Below are 14,731 nucleotides of genomic sequence, written 5' to 3'. Positions count from 1 at the left end.
AATTAAAATAAGCAAGCGCAAAAACATAAACTGCAATACGAAGTTGCAATACACTTAAAAATCTATAAATATAAAATAAATTATAAAACTTATTCAGTGAATTGTAAACAAGTGTTGTTGACTAAACGCAATGGAAAAATGAACTGAATTTATTATTTGTAAGAACTAGTGCATTGAATAACTGACTCACTGAACCACAAGTGAGTTGCAATTTAAACTGTTCGATAAACAGTGTGACAAAATATAGTTTTGTTAAAGAAAATAAATAACATTGAACTGTACAAAAATTAAAAATAAATACCTATTCTTAGATTTTTCTGTTTTTATTTAAAATTACTTGCTACATTTTTTATTTCATTGTCAAAGCAATTACTTATCATATTGTATTTTATATAAATAGCATTAATAATAATCAATATATTTATATCGAAACTCTGATCGCATTCACTTGTCTGGCAAAGTTCAAGTTCCCTTTACAACTGCCTAGAAACTAGAGTAAATAATATTATTATTGGCTTGATTTTGTGCGCCGTCCGGCAAACAAAACAAACAAAGAGAGCAAAAAAAAAATGCTATGAAAATTTACATGAAATGCCAATAAAAATGAAGTTTTAAGTAAAATTAGCATACGAAATTGTCTGGGGCGTTGATGGCAGTTGTTGTTGGCTGCAGCTAATGGCTGTCGAAAAGTGCATGTCAAACTTTGTTTCACTAACGGTGTCAGTTACAGTTAATGTTAAACTGTGCTGAGTGGGCGTTGTTGATGAAGACTGACTGTAATGATATTTGACAGTACATGTCAAACAGTTTTTGCTAACAGCAGCACTTACAGTGACTGCTAAACTGTACAAGATCTCTTGACGCGCTTTCGAACACTTTAAACTGTCATAACTTTGTCAAATCTTAACTGATTTTCATGGGGAATGTTAATTTTATTACTATTTAGCCTGTATTTTAATTTTTTATCCAAAATACGGTTACTATTAAAGTGCTTTGTACTTACTTTAAGGCAATTATTTTGGTTTGTTCCTCGGGTGAAGGCAGTCGATGATTCAAAGGCACATCTTTATTGATATCGTTCGGTAGCAGCAACTGTTGCTGCTGCTGATGATGATGGTGATGATGATTATGATGTTGCTGATGCTGATGAGCACTGTCCGCCGTTTGGCTAATGTTGATGGCATATTGGGCATCGACCGCATCGGCGGACAGCACGGACGGAGAGAGTGCGGGCGTTAGAATGCCGTTATCACCAATTACCATCGATGTGCAGATCGAGGTATCCACATGGTGCATGCAATCGGGCGTGACGGTGACATCACCGAGTGCTTCGCTGGACGTCCATTTCCGCAAATCCTCGATGCCAGCGGGCTGCAAAAAAAAGACAGTGAAGAAAGGGGTTAATAACGTTAAGTCATTCATTTAATTAGCAGTTGGCCAAAACAGGCGGACATGCAAAAACATGTCCTACCACATATTCCTATCCTAAATGGCCTCGAGGCATTCCTGTCACGCACATCATTTTTTTATGCCACATGCTAAAAAAAAATATGAGCTGAATTTTTGCTTTTTGTGTTTGCGCAAACATTTGTCAGTCAGTTTTGACTCGATTTTGGCCTGGCTAACAAAAATATATGAACAAGTCACGCGATTTTCAGCTAGATACAAAAAAACATGCGTTTCCTTCACTTGATTTTGGATTCGCTTCGAAATTCAATCAGTCTAATTAAAAGCAATCAATTTCAACAAATTCAATTCCATAAATTTCCAAATTTTCAGCTCTATTTTCAAGTGAAATCAATCGCACTAAGCAAAGAGCGCAATCGTTTTCATTGATTTTCGGGTCGAGCCATTAAAATCAATTGTAACAATTGAAACTTATCTTGGGGGCTATGAAATTGAGAGAGGGGGAAAACATGGAGTAACCCCTACACACACACACACACACACACATATCTAGACGAAAAATTTACATAAAAATCCACTTGAGCTTCATTTTCATTGGCTAAACATTGGCCTTTGGTCCGAAACTATGCACAGTGTAACAAAAATGTGTACAATTATTATATTAATTTTTCAATTTAAGAGATTCTTTTAAACTTTTCACTTAAATATTTTTTTTTTTTCTGCTTTTTTCATTAAGTGACATATAACTCAGGTCCACACGAATCTGTCCTCCATTATTTATTATTTATTGTTATTTTTATGGACAACTCCAACTTCTTAAGTGTTTTGTTTTTCTTTCACATTTCCTGTCCTCCATGTTCACATTATCTCACACTAGTTCATTATATGTACTAACTAAGACGTGCTTAATTTCTGCCTTTATTTAAAACCTCTTTTTCTTAGACGTTTCACAACTCTTTGTTTTTATTTCAAGGGCATATTTAATGGCATTTTCCAAATACTTTGCACCACTGTGCAAATCCTGTCTAACTGCCAATATATTGTTGTTGTTTACGGTTCGGCGGGCTCTTTGTTTGGGCCCAATTGAATAGCCGATTGGCCAAGTTTCAATGATAAAATATTTGCACATAAATGTCTTTCCATATACAATAATAAAATGTCTATTGGTAAGACGGCAACAACGACATCTTGTGGCCATAAGCAATAAACCGCAATGCGCTAATGCGACTATTGGATAACCAAGAGTTACAGCTGTCGTTGTTGTTCTGGATGTTGTTGGGATGCTTCCAAGTGGAACGTCTAATGTCAAACGCAATGCGAAAAGGATTAAAAGTCATTCAATTAAGAAGCCAGACAAGCAGACAAGACGACAAAGACGTCGCCAGTTACGGTTATTGGCAGCAGCAACTGTGTGAAAGACAAACTCTGACTTTACACCCGGAGAAAAATGGGTTGGTTTTATGATATTCATATTAACTTTGTTTTATATTAAATATTAAAGCGTAAAGTCAAAGATGTCTATATATATTATTGTATAGTTTAATTTTATTAATTTCATTTGTTTTTTATTTCCTAGTGCTTTAAGGATAACCTTATATTTTACTTGTTTGAACTAAGTAATAATTTTAGTGTGTACTTTTTCTCTGAGTGTAGCTAACTTATTGACAACCAGCAGAAGTTGGTCTCGGCTCTCGGTGCTTTTAGCCTAAAAACAAGTTTTGGCTAGCTGCCGAACAGGAAAATCGGAAAGTCGCTGTTGCCACTGGCTGTTTGTCTTGGCCAGGCTTATCTAATGGCATGGATAAACAAGGAAAGACAACGACAACCAAGAGGAGAATGATGATGAAGTTGATGATGATGATGAACATCATAGTGATGATGTTGCTGCGACTGTCAACTGTTAAATGGGCACAACTGTAAGGCGCGTTAGCTCAAATTAAGTAACTGCAATTTTCTGATAGCGTTCAAGCCAAGTTAGCTGACAACTCTTGGCCCTATTCCCCACAGCCACAAGTCACAGCAATCTTTGCTTTGGCCAATTTCATCATCATCAACACAGCGTGGGACGTCGGAGCAGCAATTAGACAACTCAACTGAAACTCAAGTCAACTGAACTCAAATCAAAATCAAAATGATTGCAGTTGAGTTGGCCAAAGGCCTGTCTGCCTGTTAGCCAGTTTGTGTGGTCTTGGCCCAACTTGTTTGACGACAACGACGAGATGTGTGCGTATGTGTGTGTGTGTATATGTGGAGCACATTGTTGGAAGATGCTTTTGGCCATAATAGACACACAGCTGGCAAATACTAGGAAACAACGGCCACAACGTCAACCACAAAGACCACACACATGGTGCTGTGGCCATTACGGGTTTTAGGCCAACTTAACCTGGGGTAAGGGGTGTGAGGATTATTATTTATGCATGAGGCATGCACTAACTTAACTTGCCACACGATAATATGTTGCTGCTCAACTCACCAAGCGTATTTCAATTTCAGCATCGATGCGCGTTCGCAGCTTGCGATTCGCATTGCCAAAGTCCAAGTCGGAGCAGAGAAGAGGTTCCTCCACCCCAGTTGCATCCCCGGATCCGTCCAAGATATCATCACTCGCTTGCACGTCGCCATTAAAGGAAACGGAACGCAGTGGAGTCGTCGCCATGGGCAACAGGATCAACTCCTTGCCCGCCTCCTTGTAGAGCTGACGAACGCTGTGGGGCCTCGATTCGTTGGTGAAGAGCTCCTGCTGGAATGCCTTGTCCGAAGCAAAGTGCTGCTTACGTTGTGCAAAGGTGATGAGGTCGCTTTCAGCTGTAAAATTGGTAAGCAAAGATATCAAAGTTAGTTTGCGACACATAAGCTTTAAGCAAGACTGTAAATAAAGTTGTCTTAGCCAGGCTAACGACTTAAGTTTTAGTTTAACCAATCTGATTGGGGATTTTTTTTTTTAGGAATTTTCTCAATCCCTGCCATAAATTTTGAATAAAATAGATAACTTTTCAATGATCCAAAACTTCTTAAGCGTTTAATATATTTGTATTTTATTTTGTTGTTTCAAATTATATTGTAAATTGCATATAACTTTTTCCGACTGTTCTTAGTCAGTTTTCTCAACTAATAACGATAGCAGTCATGCTTTCTACACGTTTTTTTTTGTTACTTGTTGTATTATAAAAGTCTGTTTTATTCACATTAATTCTAAGTAAAGCCAGTTATACGATCTGATTTGATTATGATTCATTAACCTAATTCATTTGCTGGATCGAACGATTTTTTAGATTTATTGCAGACTGTTCTATATGACTCACAAAAAGATGATGTTGATAATTATAATAATTAAATGGCCATAAGCAAAGACTTTTATGCAATCTACAATAATTGAAACAGCATGTCCGCCCAGCTGCCATACTTTTGATTCTCTTCCTCAATTTTATTTCTAGTCCAAAGTTTCAATTCCCCTTTTCATCGAATCGAAATGATTGCGGCATTTGGAACGAGTATTTGATTTTACGCACGCAGCTCTGCCAATGTTTACATGAGGAAGCAGACGATGTTGATGCCTCATTGTTTGCTCTGATTTCCATATAAACAACAAAAATATAGGAGTGAAAAAATCATCTGCCCGCCGCCCGCAAATAAATCAACACGCAAATTAATAGAGTGGAAAAATCGGTAGAGACCAAGGACAACAGTTCATAAATAAATAAAAATAAAAATAATAATGAACATAAACTGCAATAAAGGGAAGGCAAATGGGAGAAAAAAAAAAGAATGATATGAGCCATGAAAAATGTAATTAACTTTAATCACCGAAGCAGGCCACAGCTTCAGCTACAGTTCCTGCTACAACTCTTGACTCCCAACGCTCGACTCCTCCAACTCCTGACTCTGCCACACTCCAAGTGCAGTGTGATGGGCCCGGAACGCCACTTGCATATTTAATTCATATGACAGCCGCTGCAAAGATGCGAAATGAGTGTTGCAAGATGGAAGAGCATGGATTGAGGATTGTGGATTGTGGGATTGGAGAGAGGGAATAGCCGTTTGTCTTTCTGGCTGTCTGCACATTTTGCATTTAATAGGCGGCCATGTGGACGATAATGAAAACAACAAAAAGCCCCAGGAACAGTTGCAGCAAGTACCACACTGATAAAAAAAATGTTCTAAAATCAAGATTTTGGTCTCAGAACTAAGATTTTTGGTCTAAAAAATGCGTCGAGAACATCAAATTCTTGAATTAAGAGAACACATCTTGATTTTAAGAACATTTTAAATAAGACCAAGTTCTTACTTTAAGAATAAATGTTCTTAAAATTTAAATCAAAAAATAAAATAAATGAAAATTATTTTTTATATTTATATTTTTTTTATTTTTAAATTTTGATTTATTTATATTTAATTCTGTTTTAGTAATTTTATAAATGTTATTTTAATTTGTTACGAGGGGGATTCGAACCGCCGCCTACTGCTTCAACTGAAGCGGCCTCTCTAACCAGAGCGCCACGGTGCCATCATTTGTTTGATACGAAATAGTACCTATTTATACTTTCCTAACAATTTAAGATTTTATTCTTATATTAAGATTTTTAGATTTTTTAGATTAATAATCTTAGTTTTAGTAATTTGGTCTTAAAATAATCTTATTTTAAGAACAAAATATTTAAGATGAATGTTCTTGATTTTAGAACTTGGTCTTTTTTTTCAGTGCAGGAACAGTAACAACAACAGCAACAGCAACAACAAGAACAACAAGAGCAACTGCCACTCGTAGATTAACAAGGCAAAAAGCAAAGACACTCCAACAAGAAGAAGAAGAAGAAGGCATTGCTGGACCGCTGCCAGGCACAGCACTAGATACAGTAGCCAACTAGCCAGAGACTCATCCGACTGACTAGCGACAATTTCGACAACAACAACAGCAAACAAAAAGACTCAAGTCGAGAGTAGTCGACTTAGACATGCCCTAAAAAATATATATACAATTTATTCTAAAACAATTTATTTATTAAGCGGTTGTGATGCAATTTTTTCTAAACAAATCTAGACTGGAATATATGTATATATTGTAAGCAATAGGTGATTAATTATATTAATAATAACTATAGTCCAGCACTAAGTAAAATTATTACTCAAATGACTTTGATTTGAAATTTTCAGTGCAGTTCCAGACTTATTTTTATTTATATATATACTCCAATTTGGTATAGCATTTTATACAAATTTTTAAGAACTGTTCATTTTATTATTTATTCGTAGTTAAATTTTTCAGCACTCGATATTATACATTTCTTTATTTGGAATCCTCTCAAAGAAAATATTTCAAATATACTTTAGATACTTTTGACAGATAGGAATCTATATTTTGCTTTGGTAATCTCTTCAGAAAGAAGTAAATCGAGTCGATTGTTAATACGGATCAATAAGGTACATACTTTAAGCTTTACAGATTTGTACAACACCATCATACCCTTTTATTGCACACTTTTAATGAGTAAAAGCGCCTTGGAGCCTAGCGCTAAATTCAGGCAATTTTATGGCAACCGGGCAACATTTTGACGTTGAATGTGGCACTGGAAGATACATGGGTCTGGGGTCTTGGGCTATACGGGTCGAGAGTCCATCGCAACAGATACAGATGCGTATTTTCAATTTATCCGTTGCTGTTGCTGTTCCTGTTTTTGTTTCAAGTGCGCAGACATTGGCACGCAGCTCCTCTGGAATTCCACTTGCTGCCATGTTGCACTTGACAGTGAGCACATGCCGAATCCAAGCAACAAATTTACATACATACACATGAGCCAAATCTGAAATTCAATTAAGCATGCTCAGGTGCATTTCGGAAACGGCCGGAAGCTGCCAAAAGTTCCGGAAATGACAAATTAACTGTGCAAAATATTGTACAGACTTTTATCTTTCTCTTTTATTTTTTTTTTAAGGCGTCATCATGTCTGCTGTATGTTGCTCATCGTCTGCCAGTCTGGTATGTTGTCTGCTTTCACATAACTTGAACATTAAGTTAAGAAAGCCCGATTGGCCATAAAAGTTCAGGGCCAACTTGCAATTGCCCACAACGTTTCATTACTCATGCAATATTGCCATATTGTGATATTGATGGCAACACAAAGCAATATTCCAGATTGTATCAGACGTAGAAGTTAAAAATAATTCATTCCCTATTAGTCTGAGGCAATTTTAAAGACAAAGACAAAAAGATTTCGTATTACGCCTCAATTTGCTGAGAAGCAATAGTAAAATTTGTAAAGTTAACAATTGGAACGTAATAAAACTCAAAAGTGTATAGAATATTATAGTCTACAACCTTTCGAGGAAAACTCAAGAATGTTGTAAAAATAGTTCTCATAAATAAATTAATTGAAATAATAAAGCAATGGTGATGATGAACTCAGATACTTTAAGCAAGAGTCATGAAATTTGGAATGTAATTGCTCAAAAATATATCCTTAAAGTTATTATTATTATTAAAGTCTTGTCTAACAGATAGACAATTAGAACTATTTAAACTCAAATAATATACTCATAATTATTTCTAAGTTTCAATTCAGAGAAGAAAGTAGGTTCCATTGATTGCCACCAGGATGTCGATAGGAGAGCTAATATGCCCTAGGCTTGAGCTCCAATATATCAAATTCAAGCTGGCGCCGTTGTCACTTCGCAATTGACAATTGTCATGTCAATCTATGAAATTTATATCATGAAACAAATCAAAATCCCAGACATGGATGCGAATGCAGTACGATGTGTGTCTGACAAAACCAATAAAGCGCCAAAGCCAATGCACGTATCTGCTTACAAACAGATTTCTCTCCTCTTTATGTACATATATATAAGTATGTAAGCATAGAGTATGCTAGTATGTAGGGTTGCAAGCATATGAAAAGTGCATTTGCTGTGGCACATTCGACAGCAAAAGCCGCAAATAAACGAGATTTGCACCAGAATCCAAAGTTGAAGCCAAAATCACAAAACCAAAAGCCAAAAAGCCAAAGCCAAAGCTGGCGCTGACATTTTATTCGAATCTGAATCTGGTTCTGGCCATAAATTGACACCGCGTGCAGCAAGTGGGTGTGCGTGGTGGTGGTGCGGTGTTGCAAGAGGATAAAACGGGGGTCTAAGTACGTGCTAGGCTGTTGTATGTCATGTCTATGTATGGCAATGTATCTGTATCTGGCAGATACAATCTGTCATAGACTAGCGCGTTCTGTAGCATAATTTGCACCAAACAAGTTTCACACCAGTCACGTAGCAGAGTCAGTTGACGGAGCGGAAGGGGCATGCAACATAAGGAGTTGCATCAAGCACTTTTTGCGTTGAACTGAACTTGCGATAATGTCTAAGCAGTAAATGATTTATAGACAGCACAAGTTATAGACACGAAGCGAGAGAGAGAGAGCAAAATATGCAGTCAGTTGTAATTGCGAGTGAGAGTTCAATGCACTCACTCTGTTTGTGGCAAGCTGCTGTGGCCAAAAACCTTAATTGCAACGAGTGGCAGAGACAGTAGAAGAGGAATTATTCCAACAATTGAAACGAGCCTCAGCAGTTGCTCCAATCAGTTGACTGACCATTTTAATTTAATTATTTAAAGCGAAAACAATTGCAAAATGCCAATGGCAGCTTCACGGACAGTCGGTGGTGCCACATCTGCCCTTGGCCCTTGGCACACTGCCAAACAGGCAGACAACGAGCCGCCATCGAGTTGACAGCCTTTGCTTTGCTCTCCAGTCTCCAGTCTCCAGACCCAAGAGAAGAGACCACAGACTGTGCGTAAGTGTCATAATAGCATTTAAAGCAATTACGGGTCACATTTTGGTCGCATCTCGAACCAAACGTGGCGACGGGGCACAGGAAGACTGACACTGGAGTGGCAAAAACGGGAAATGAAAGTCCTGCAACATCCGATGCGATAAAAAAAATAAAATAAAAAACTCAAAAGCCAAGTGATAAATTATTAATGAGAGCAAAATGAGCATGAACAAAAATTCAGCTCTTTACAAAATGACGAATGCTTAATACCCTTGGAATAATTGTTTTAATATCAATATAAATCAATTCAAATGAGTTCAATAATATGTAATACATTTTTAGAGCATTTTATAAATTTTATTTATAATTTTTTTTTTTTTCAACCAAAACGCACTTCATTGAGCTAAGGTCAAAGGGCAAAAAAGTATACGCAGCGTTGCTGTTAATTTATCAATGCTAGCGACTCAACAAAAACAGCAAAAGCAACAAGCCACGTTTATAAATGATGAGTCTGAGCCAAGCTGGCGTTACCTGAAAAAGCCAAGCTTATCACATTGTCTGCTTGGCTTTAACTAGCGATGATTTATGAGGGCGACACAGGCGTAAGCTTAAAGCCAAAACCAGCAGAAATTTGTAGCAATAGGAGCTTACATATTACACATACAGTTAGTTCAAAAAGTGTTTACACAAAATAAAAAAATGCACATACTTTTTTTTAAAAAATAGTGAAGATGAATAAAAATTATTTTTCTGTTGTTAAAGTAAGAACTAAAATTAATTTCCGATTAATAAGAGAAAAATATTAAATTTTTAATTTGCCAATACACTGTTTGACTACCTGTAAATAGCATACGCAGAGAAACAGTTATACAGCTTATCTGTGTGTGTGTGTTGTGTAGTCACATGTGCTTTATGGCCGGCAGCAGCAAAAGCAAAAAGAAAATAAAAACTTGTTATGCGGCAACTCTGGCTGCTATTTTAGCAAATTTTCGCATGCCCAACAAAAGGCAGGCGACGTTTTGAGGGCATAAATTGCAAAGCCACCAAAAACAACAACAATAACAACAACAAGAACAGCAGCAACTACAAAAGCTCTACAAATTTATGCAATGTAACGGCAACAGCAAGAGAGCTTGAAATGTAGAAAGGGAGAGAGCGTGAACAAAAAAAAGAGAGTGAGAGCCATCAACGTGCAAAATGTTGCTCGTAAAGCGACAGATATGTTGCTGGCAACCAAAAAAGGTTGACAACGTTAACGCTAGCAGCAAAAACAACAGAACCTGACTACAGGAATACCCGTTACATACCTTTAAGGAGTTTGTATGGCTTTAAAAATTAAAACAGCCCTTCTATTTAAACTATCCTGTTGGGATTAGGATTAAGTAGGATAATAGATAATAATCTATATATATACTACTGTTTGTTCCGACTGACTGACAGACTCACTGGTATTTTTGCAGCCCAAACGGTAAGACGTAGGAGACTGACATTTTGACACAACATAGCTGAGACAAATTTATCGTGCATTAAGAATATGTATTCTTTATAGTGTTCGGTGATGCTTCCTTCTGCTTGTTACATACACTTCAGCGAACTCATTGCACCCTTACATTTATAATTTAAGTACCGGGTATAAAAGTGACAAAATTGGTTTTTGGGTCCGTCATTTAGCTCGTTTCAAATCTCATTAAAACCGTTGCTAAAACCAAGCTCAGTCCCTGAGGCTACTCAACAGCAGCAACAACAACAACAGCAACAACAACAACGACGTGCAGTTTGCCAAAAGCCGGCGATTGACTTCTACAGCTGCGCTATTAAAACTGATTTATGCGGCTCGCATCGTTCATGTTGTTGTTGTACCCATTGTGGTTGTTGCTGTTGTCCGTATCAATGCCCGAGGCACACCCACGCACTCTGAATTGCTCCCAAAAATGGGCAGGTCACGTGATTTGCTGCCCATAAAACCCATAAAAGTTCGATGCGCCTGCGGTTCCTCATATATGCCTATGATATATCAGGGTGATATGAGGGAACAGACATAACGACCAAGGGGTTAAATCTTATGGCCTGAACCGGACTAATCAACTGACTTATGCCGACTGCCTTTTATACTATTATAACTACTTATGACGATGACGATGTTGATGGCAGATAATGCACGGCAGCCCATCAGTTCCACGTCGAATGGAATGTTAAGGAAATCATAAATTTCAGTCCGAATTAAGATTAAGATTTATTATACTAAAAGTAAAATTGGAAAAATTAAAAAATAAATTAGGTTAAAGACTTTATTTATCAGAATTATCTATCTATTTTTCACTTAATTATATTTATGGCTTAAAATTTGTATTTATTAGAAGATGTATAAAGTTTTGTGAGAAAGATTTTAATAAAATACTTTGAGTATTGAATATAATTTCTTCTACAAGCTTACATCAAGAAAAACAGGAAGTAAATTACCTTCCTCTCTTTCTCACACTGTTTGCCTTTAATTAGTAATTCTTTTCCTACTATCTGTGTCACTTCTTAATTAATAATTGGCAATGCCGACCTCCCACACTATTAATTAAGTGCTTAATATAATTTTTCTTCTCTTCTGCCCATTCTCTTATTTTTTTGTTGTTGTTTGTGAATCATTTTATGAGCTAACAATTTGCCTTTTTATTTAAATTAATTGACCTATGTCGCGTGTCGTGACAGCAATTAGCGTATTTTATTTTTGCCCTAATTAATAAATTTGTTAGGACCGACTTGCAAGTTGATTGAAGTAAAGTGTAAGAACTTGAAGATCTAAGAATATCATTACTTAACGACCATGTAAACTAATTAAACTTAAAGTCTGAAACTGTTAAATTTTGTTGCTAAACATTTGAAGGTCTGGCAATTCTCGCTGTCCCTCTCTTCTGCTGCTTCTTCCCCTTCTTCTTACACCCACACACACACATGTCAGTTGTGTTCAATTTTAATTTCAATCATGAGTCTGTCGCGTCTATCAATCGATTTTACAGCCCCGGGACGAACATAAACATTCAACGGCTGAAAATTGAATGAAAAATGCATTTCACACTGGAAAATGTCTGACTGCTGTTGTTGTTATTGTTGTTGTCGTTGTGCATTTCCCCAATTGTTGCTGTTGTTCTTTTGGTAGTTGCGGCCAATAAATTTAAGTGACATGCGTTTTTCAGCGAGTACCCGCGGGATAAGTTCACTTAACATTCCATCAGCTACGGGCAGACAGAGAGGGAGCTTAAACGGTTGAGAGAGCGGGAGAGAGAGGGAGCTATACGATCTGTTCGACTGATATCATTAAGAGCAACATCCTCCATCCTCGCCTCTGTTCGGTGTACCCTCTTCTGCACCCTCTGCGGAAGTGTTTGTCACGGGGGTTAAAAATAAATTTCAGCAGCCCAACAGTTTTATTGGGTTTTTCCCAGTCTAAAATTAAACGAAAATGCCCAAAAACAAGAAGAAATTTTCTCGCTTGACAATCTCTCACATTCTCCCCAGGCAACCACTTTAATGTGTGCTCTCCCCTCTCTTTCTGCTCTCTTCTAAGACTGCATTGCAATGTTGTGCGACATTTTCAGGCTCTTCCTATTTTTGCTTTTATTTTTTTTGGGGCGCTCTTTCCTCTGGATTTTCAAATTTTTTTTATTTACAGCTCATTTGCTTTGCACCTTTTCTGCGTGTGTGTGTGTGTGTGTTTACGCTATTTTAAGCATATATGTGTTTGAATTTGCCTTTTTTAGAGTAGAAAAAAAAATGTTGCAGCTGACACTTGAAGATTATGGCAAATGTTTGATTTGAACTCGAAAAAAAAGAGCAGCGCTGTCTTTGCTTGTAGAGCGTAGCGGAAGAGACTGAAGAAAGGAAGAAGGGGGAGGAGTAGAGGGCGAAGAATGTGAGAGCCGACTGTTTGAGTTATGGGCGCGATATCCGGCTTAGGCTTCAAAAAACGTGGACTCAAATGCGAGCTCCACAAATATTTATTAAGATCTAAAAAAAAACCAACAAAACCACATTGTCTTAGTGTGTATATTTGTATGTGGGTGGGTGTATCTTTTGTATGTATGTATAACTTCAATTGACTACAAGTATCTGCCATGGAAATGGGCCTAGAGGCCTGAGCAATTGAGTTAGCATTGAGTAGTTCAATTGAAGTACACTCGACGCGACTCGACGCGACTTGACAGAATGCTGAGACCCAAAACGAGTTTGGCAATTCGTGGAAGACTTGTTCAAAGAGTGTAGACTCGTACCAAACTATATCCCGCTGTGCCCAACCATATGGCACACCATGCAACAATCTGTAAATGTATCTGTATCTGTATTTATACTTGTATTTGTATCTCAACATGTTATCTACCGCTCGTAGTTACATTACAAGCTGGCAGAGTCGAAAGACTTAAGGGAACTTTATTAACGTCTTGGTTGGGGAAATCTTCTGTTGGGGCCACAGCCTTGAACTATGCTCGAGACTGCATACTCAAGCTGAGCTTGGGAACATGACTGGAACCTATGCTCTTATATAAAAGCACATGAAAACCACTTACATAAGTAGGTAGCTGACGAACAATAGAGAATTGAGAGGTAAAAAACGGCTATAAGGCTTATAAAGGGGTATAAAAGGTTTATTTCCGTAACAACATTAAATGAGCAACGATGAGAAAGTTTGAATTATTATCTAAGCTAAAGAATAATAGGTAAAATCACTAAGAAGAATTTGTTGTAATAATAAAACATTTATAAATTATGTAGTTAACATAAATAAGTAGTTTAACATATGTTAGTAACATAGTCTCATGTTTTTCGAGTACTGTAAGTAAATATAACTTCAATTTATATTAAAACCTCTTTTTTCTGTAAAATGAATTTGTAGTAATAATAAAACATTGATATGTTATGTAATTAACATAAATAAGTAGGCTAACATATGTTAGTAACATAATCTCATGTTTTTCGAGTTCTGTAAGTTAACATAACTTCAATTACATTAAAACCTCTTTTTTCTGTATTATAATATAAAATAGCCATGTAAGTGAACATAACTCTGTAAGCTTGTAGCTTAACATAAGCAAATAACATAATTTCATCTTAAAATATTTTATCTTAAACCTTGTTTGTTTTGGTTGAAATTACAGCTGATCATCTGACTTTTATCAGCTTATCTTACAGCTCTTCTTAATTAGCCCTTAACATACTTTTGGCCAATTTATTTACCTCTGACTTAAAGTAATTTGCAGCTTAAGAGCTCAGCACTTTACTTTTCTTATTAGTTTTATTGTGTATTCAGTGTGATCTCATTATACCAACGCATAAAGCTGGAAAAAACATAGAAAAACGCTTCTGTTTTAATTGCAAGAAATTCCCGGAGAAGTTACTTTCTTTCTCTCTCTGTTTCTCTAATTAGCTGCAGTCTGAGAATGTTGGAAACATTAAGTAGACGTAATTCAAGCCATAAGCCAAGCTAATCAAATCCAACCACGCCATAGGCCTAAGCCCCTATTCAATTACAAAGTCAGGCGCTATTGAAAAGTGAATTAGCATTAGGAATTAGGCATTT

At 36.7% G+C, this 14,731-nt stretch overlaps 1 protein-coding gene across 2 annotated transcripts in view; it reads right to left on the bottom strand.

Moving 5' to 3' along the window:
- LOC117789614 overlaps nucleotides 1-14,731 on the bottom strand; it is a 46,552-nt gene that overhangs the window by 10,996 nt on the left and 20,825 nt on the right. For both annotated transcript variants that reach the window (XM_034628659.1, XM_034628660.1), the window contains exons 2-3: nucleotides 3,884-4,215; nucleotides 1,004-1,371 (exon numbers count right to left, since the gene is read on the bottom strand). In XM_034628659.1, the coding sequence (XP_034484550.1) occupies nucleotides 1,004-1,371; nucleotides 3,884-4,215 (700 nt within the window). The remainder of the gene's footprint in view (nucleotides 1-1,003; nucleotides 1,372-3,883; nucleotides 4,216-14,731) is intronic.

This window comes from Drosophila innubila (genome assembly GCF_004354385.1).
Source record: "Drosophila innubila isolate TH190305 chromosome 3R unlocalized genomic scaffold, UK_Dinn_1.0 2_E_3R, whole genome shotgun sequence".
NCBI classification, from domain to species: domain Eukaryota; kingdom Metazoa; phylum Arthropoda; class Insecta; order Diptera; family Drosophilidae; genus Drosophila; species Drosophila innubila.
This window is presented reverse-complemented; position numbering and strand designations above follow the sequence as displayed.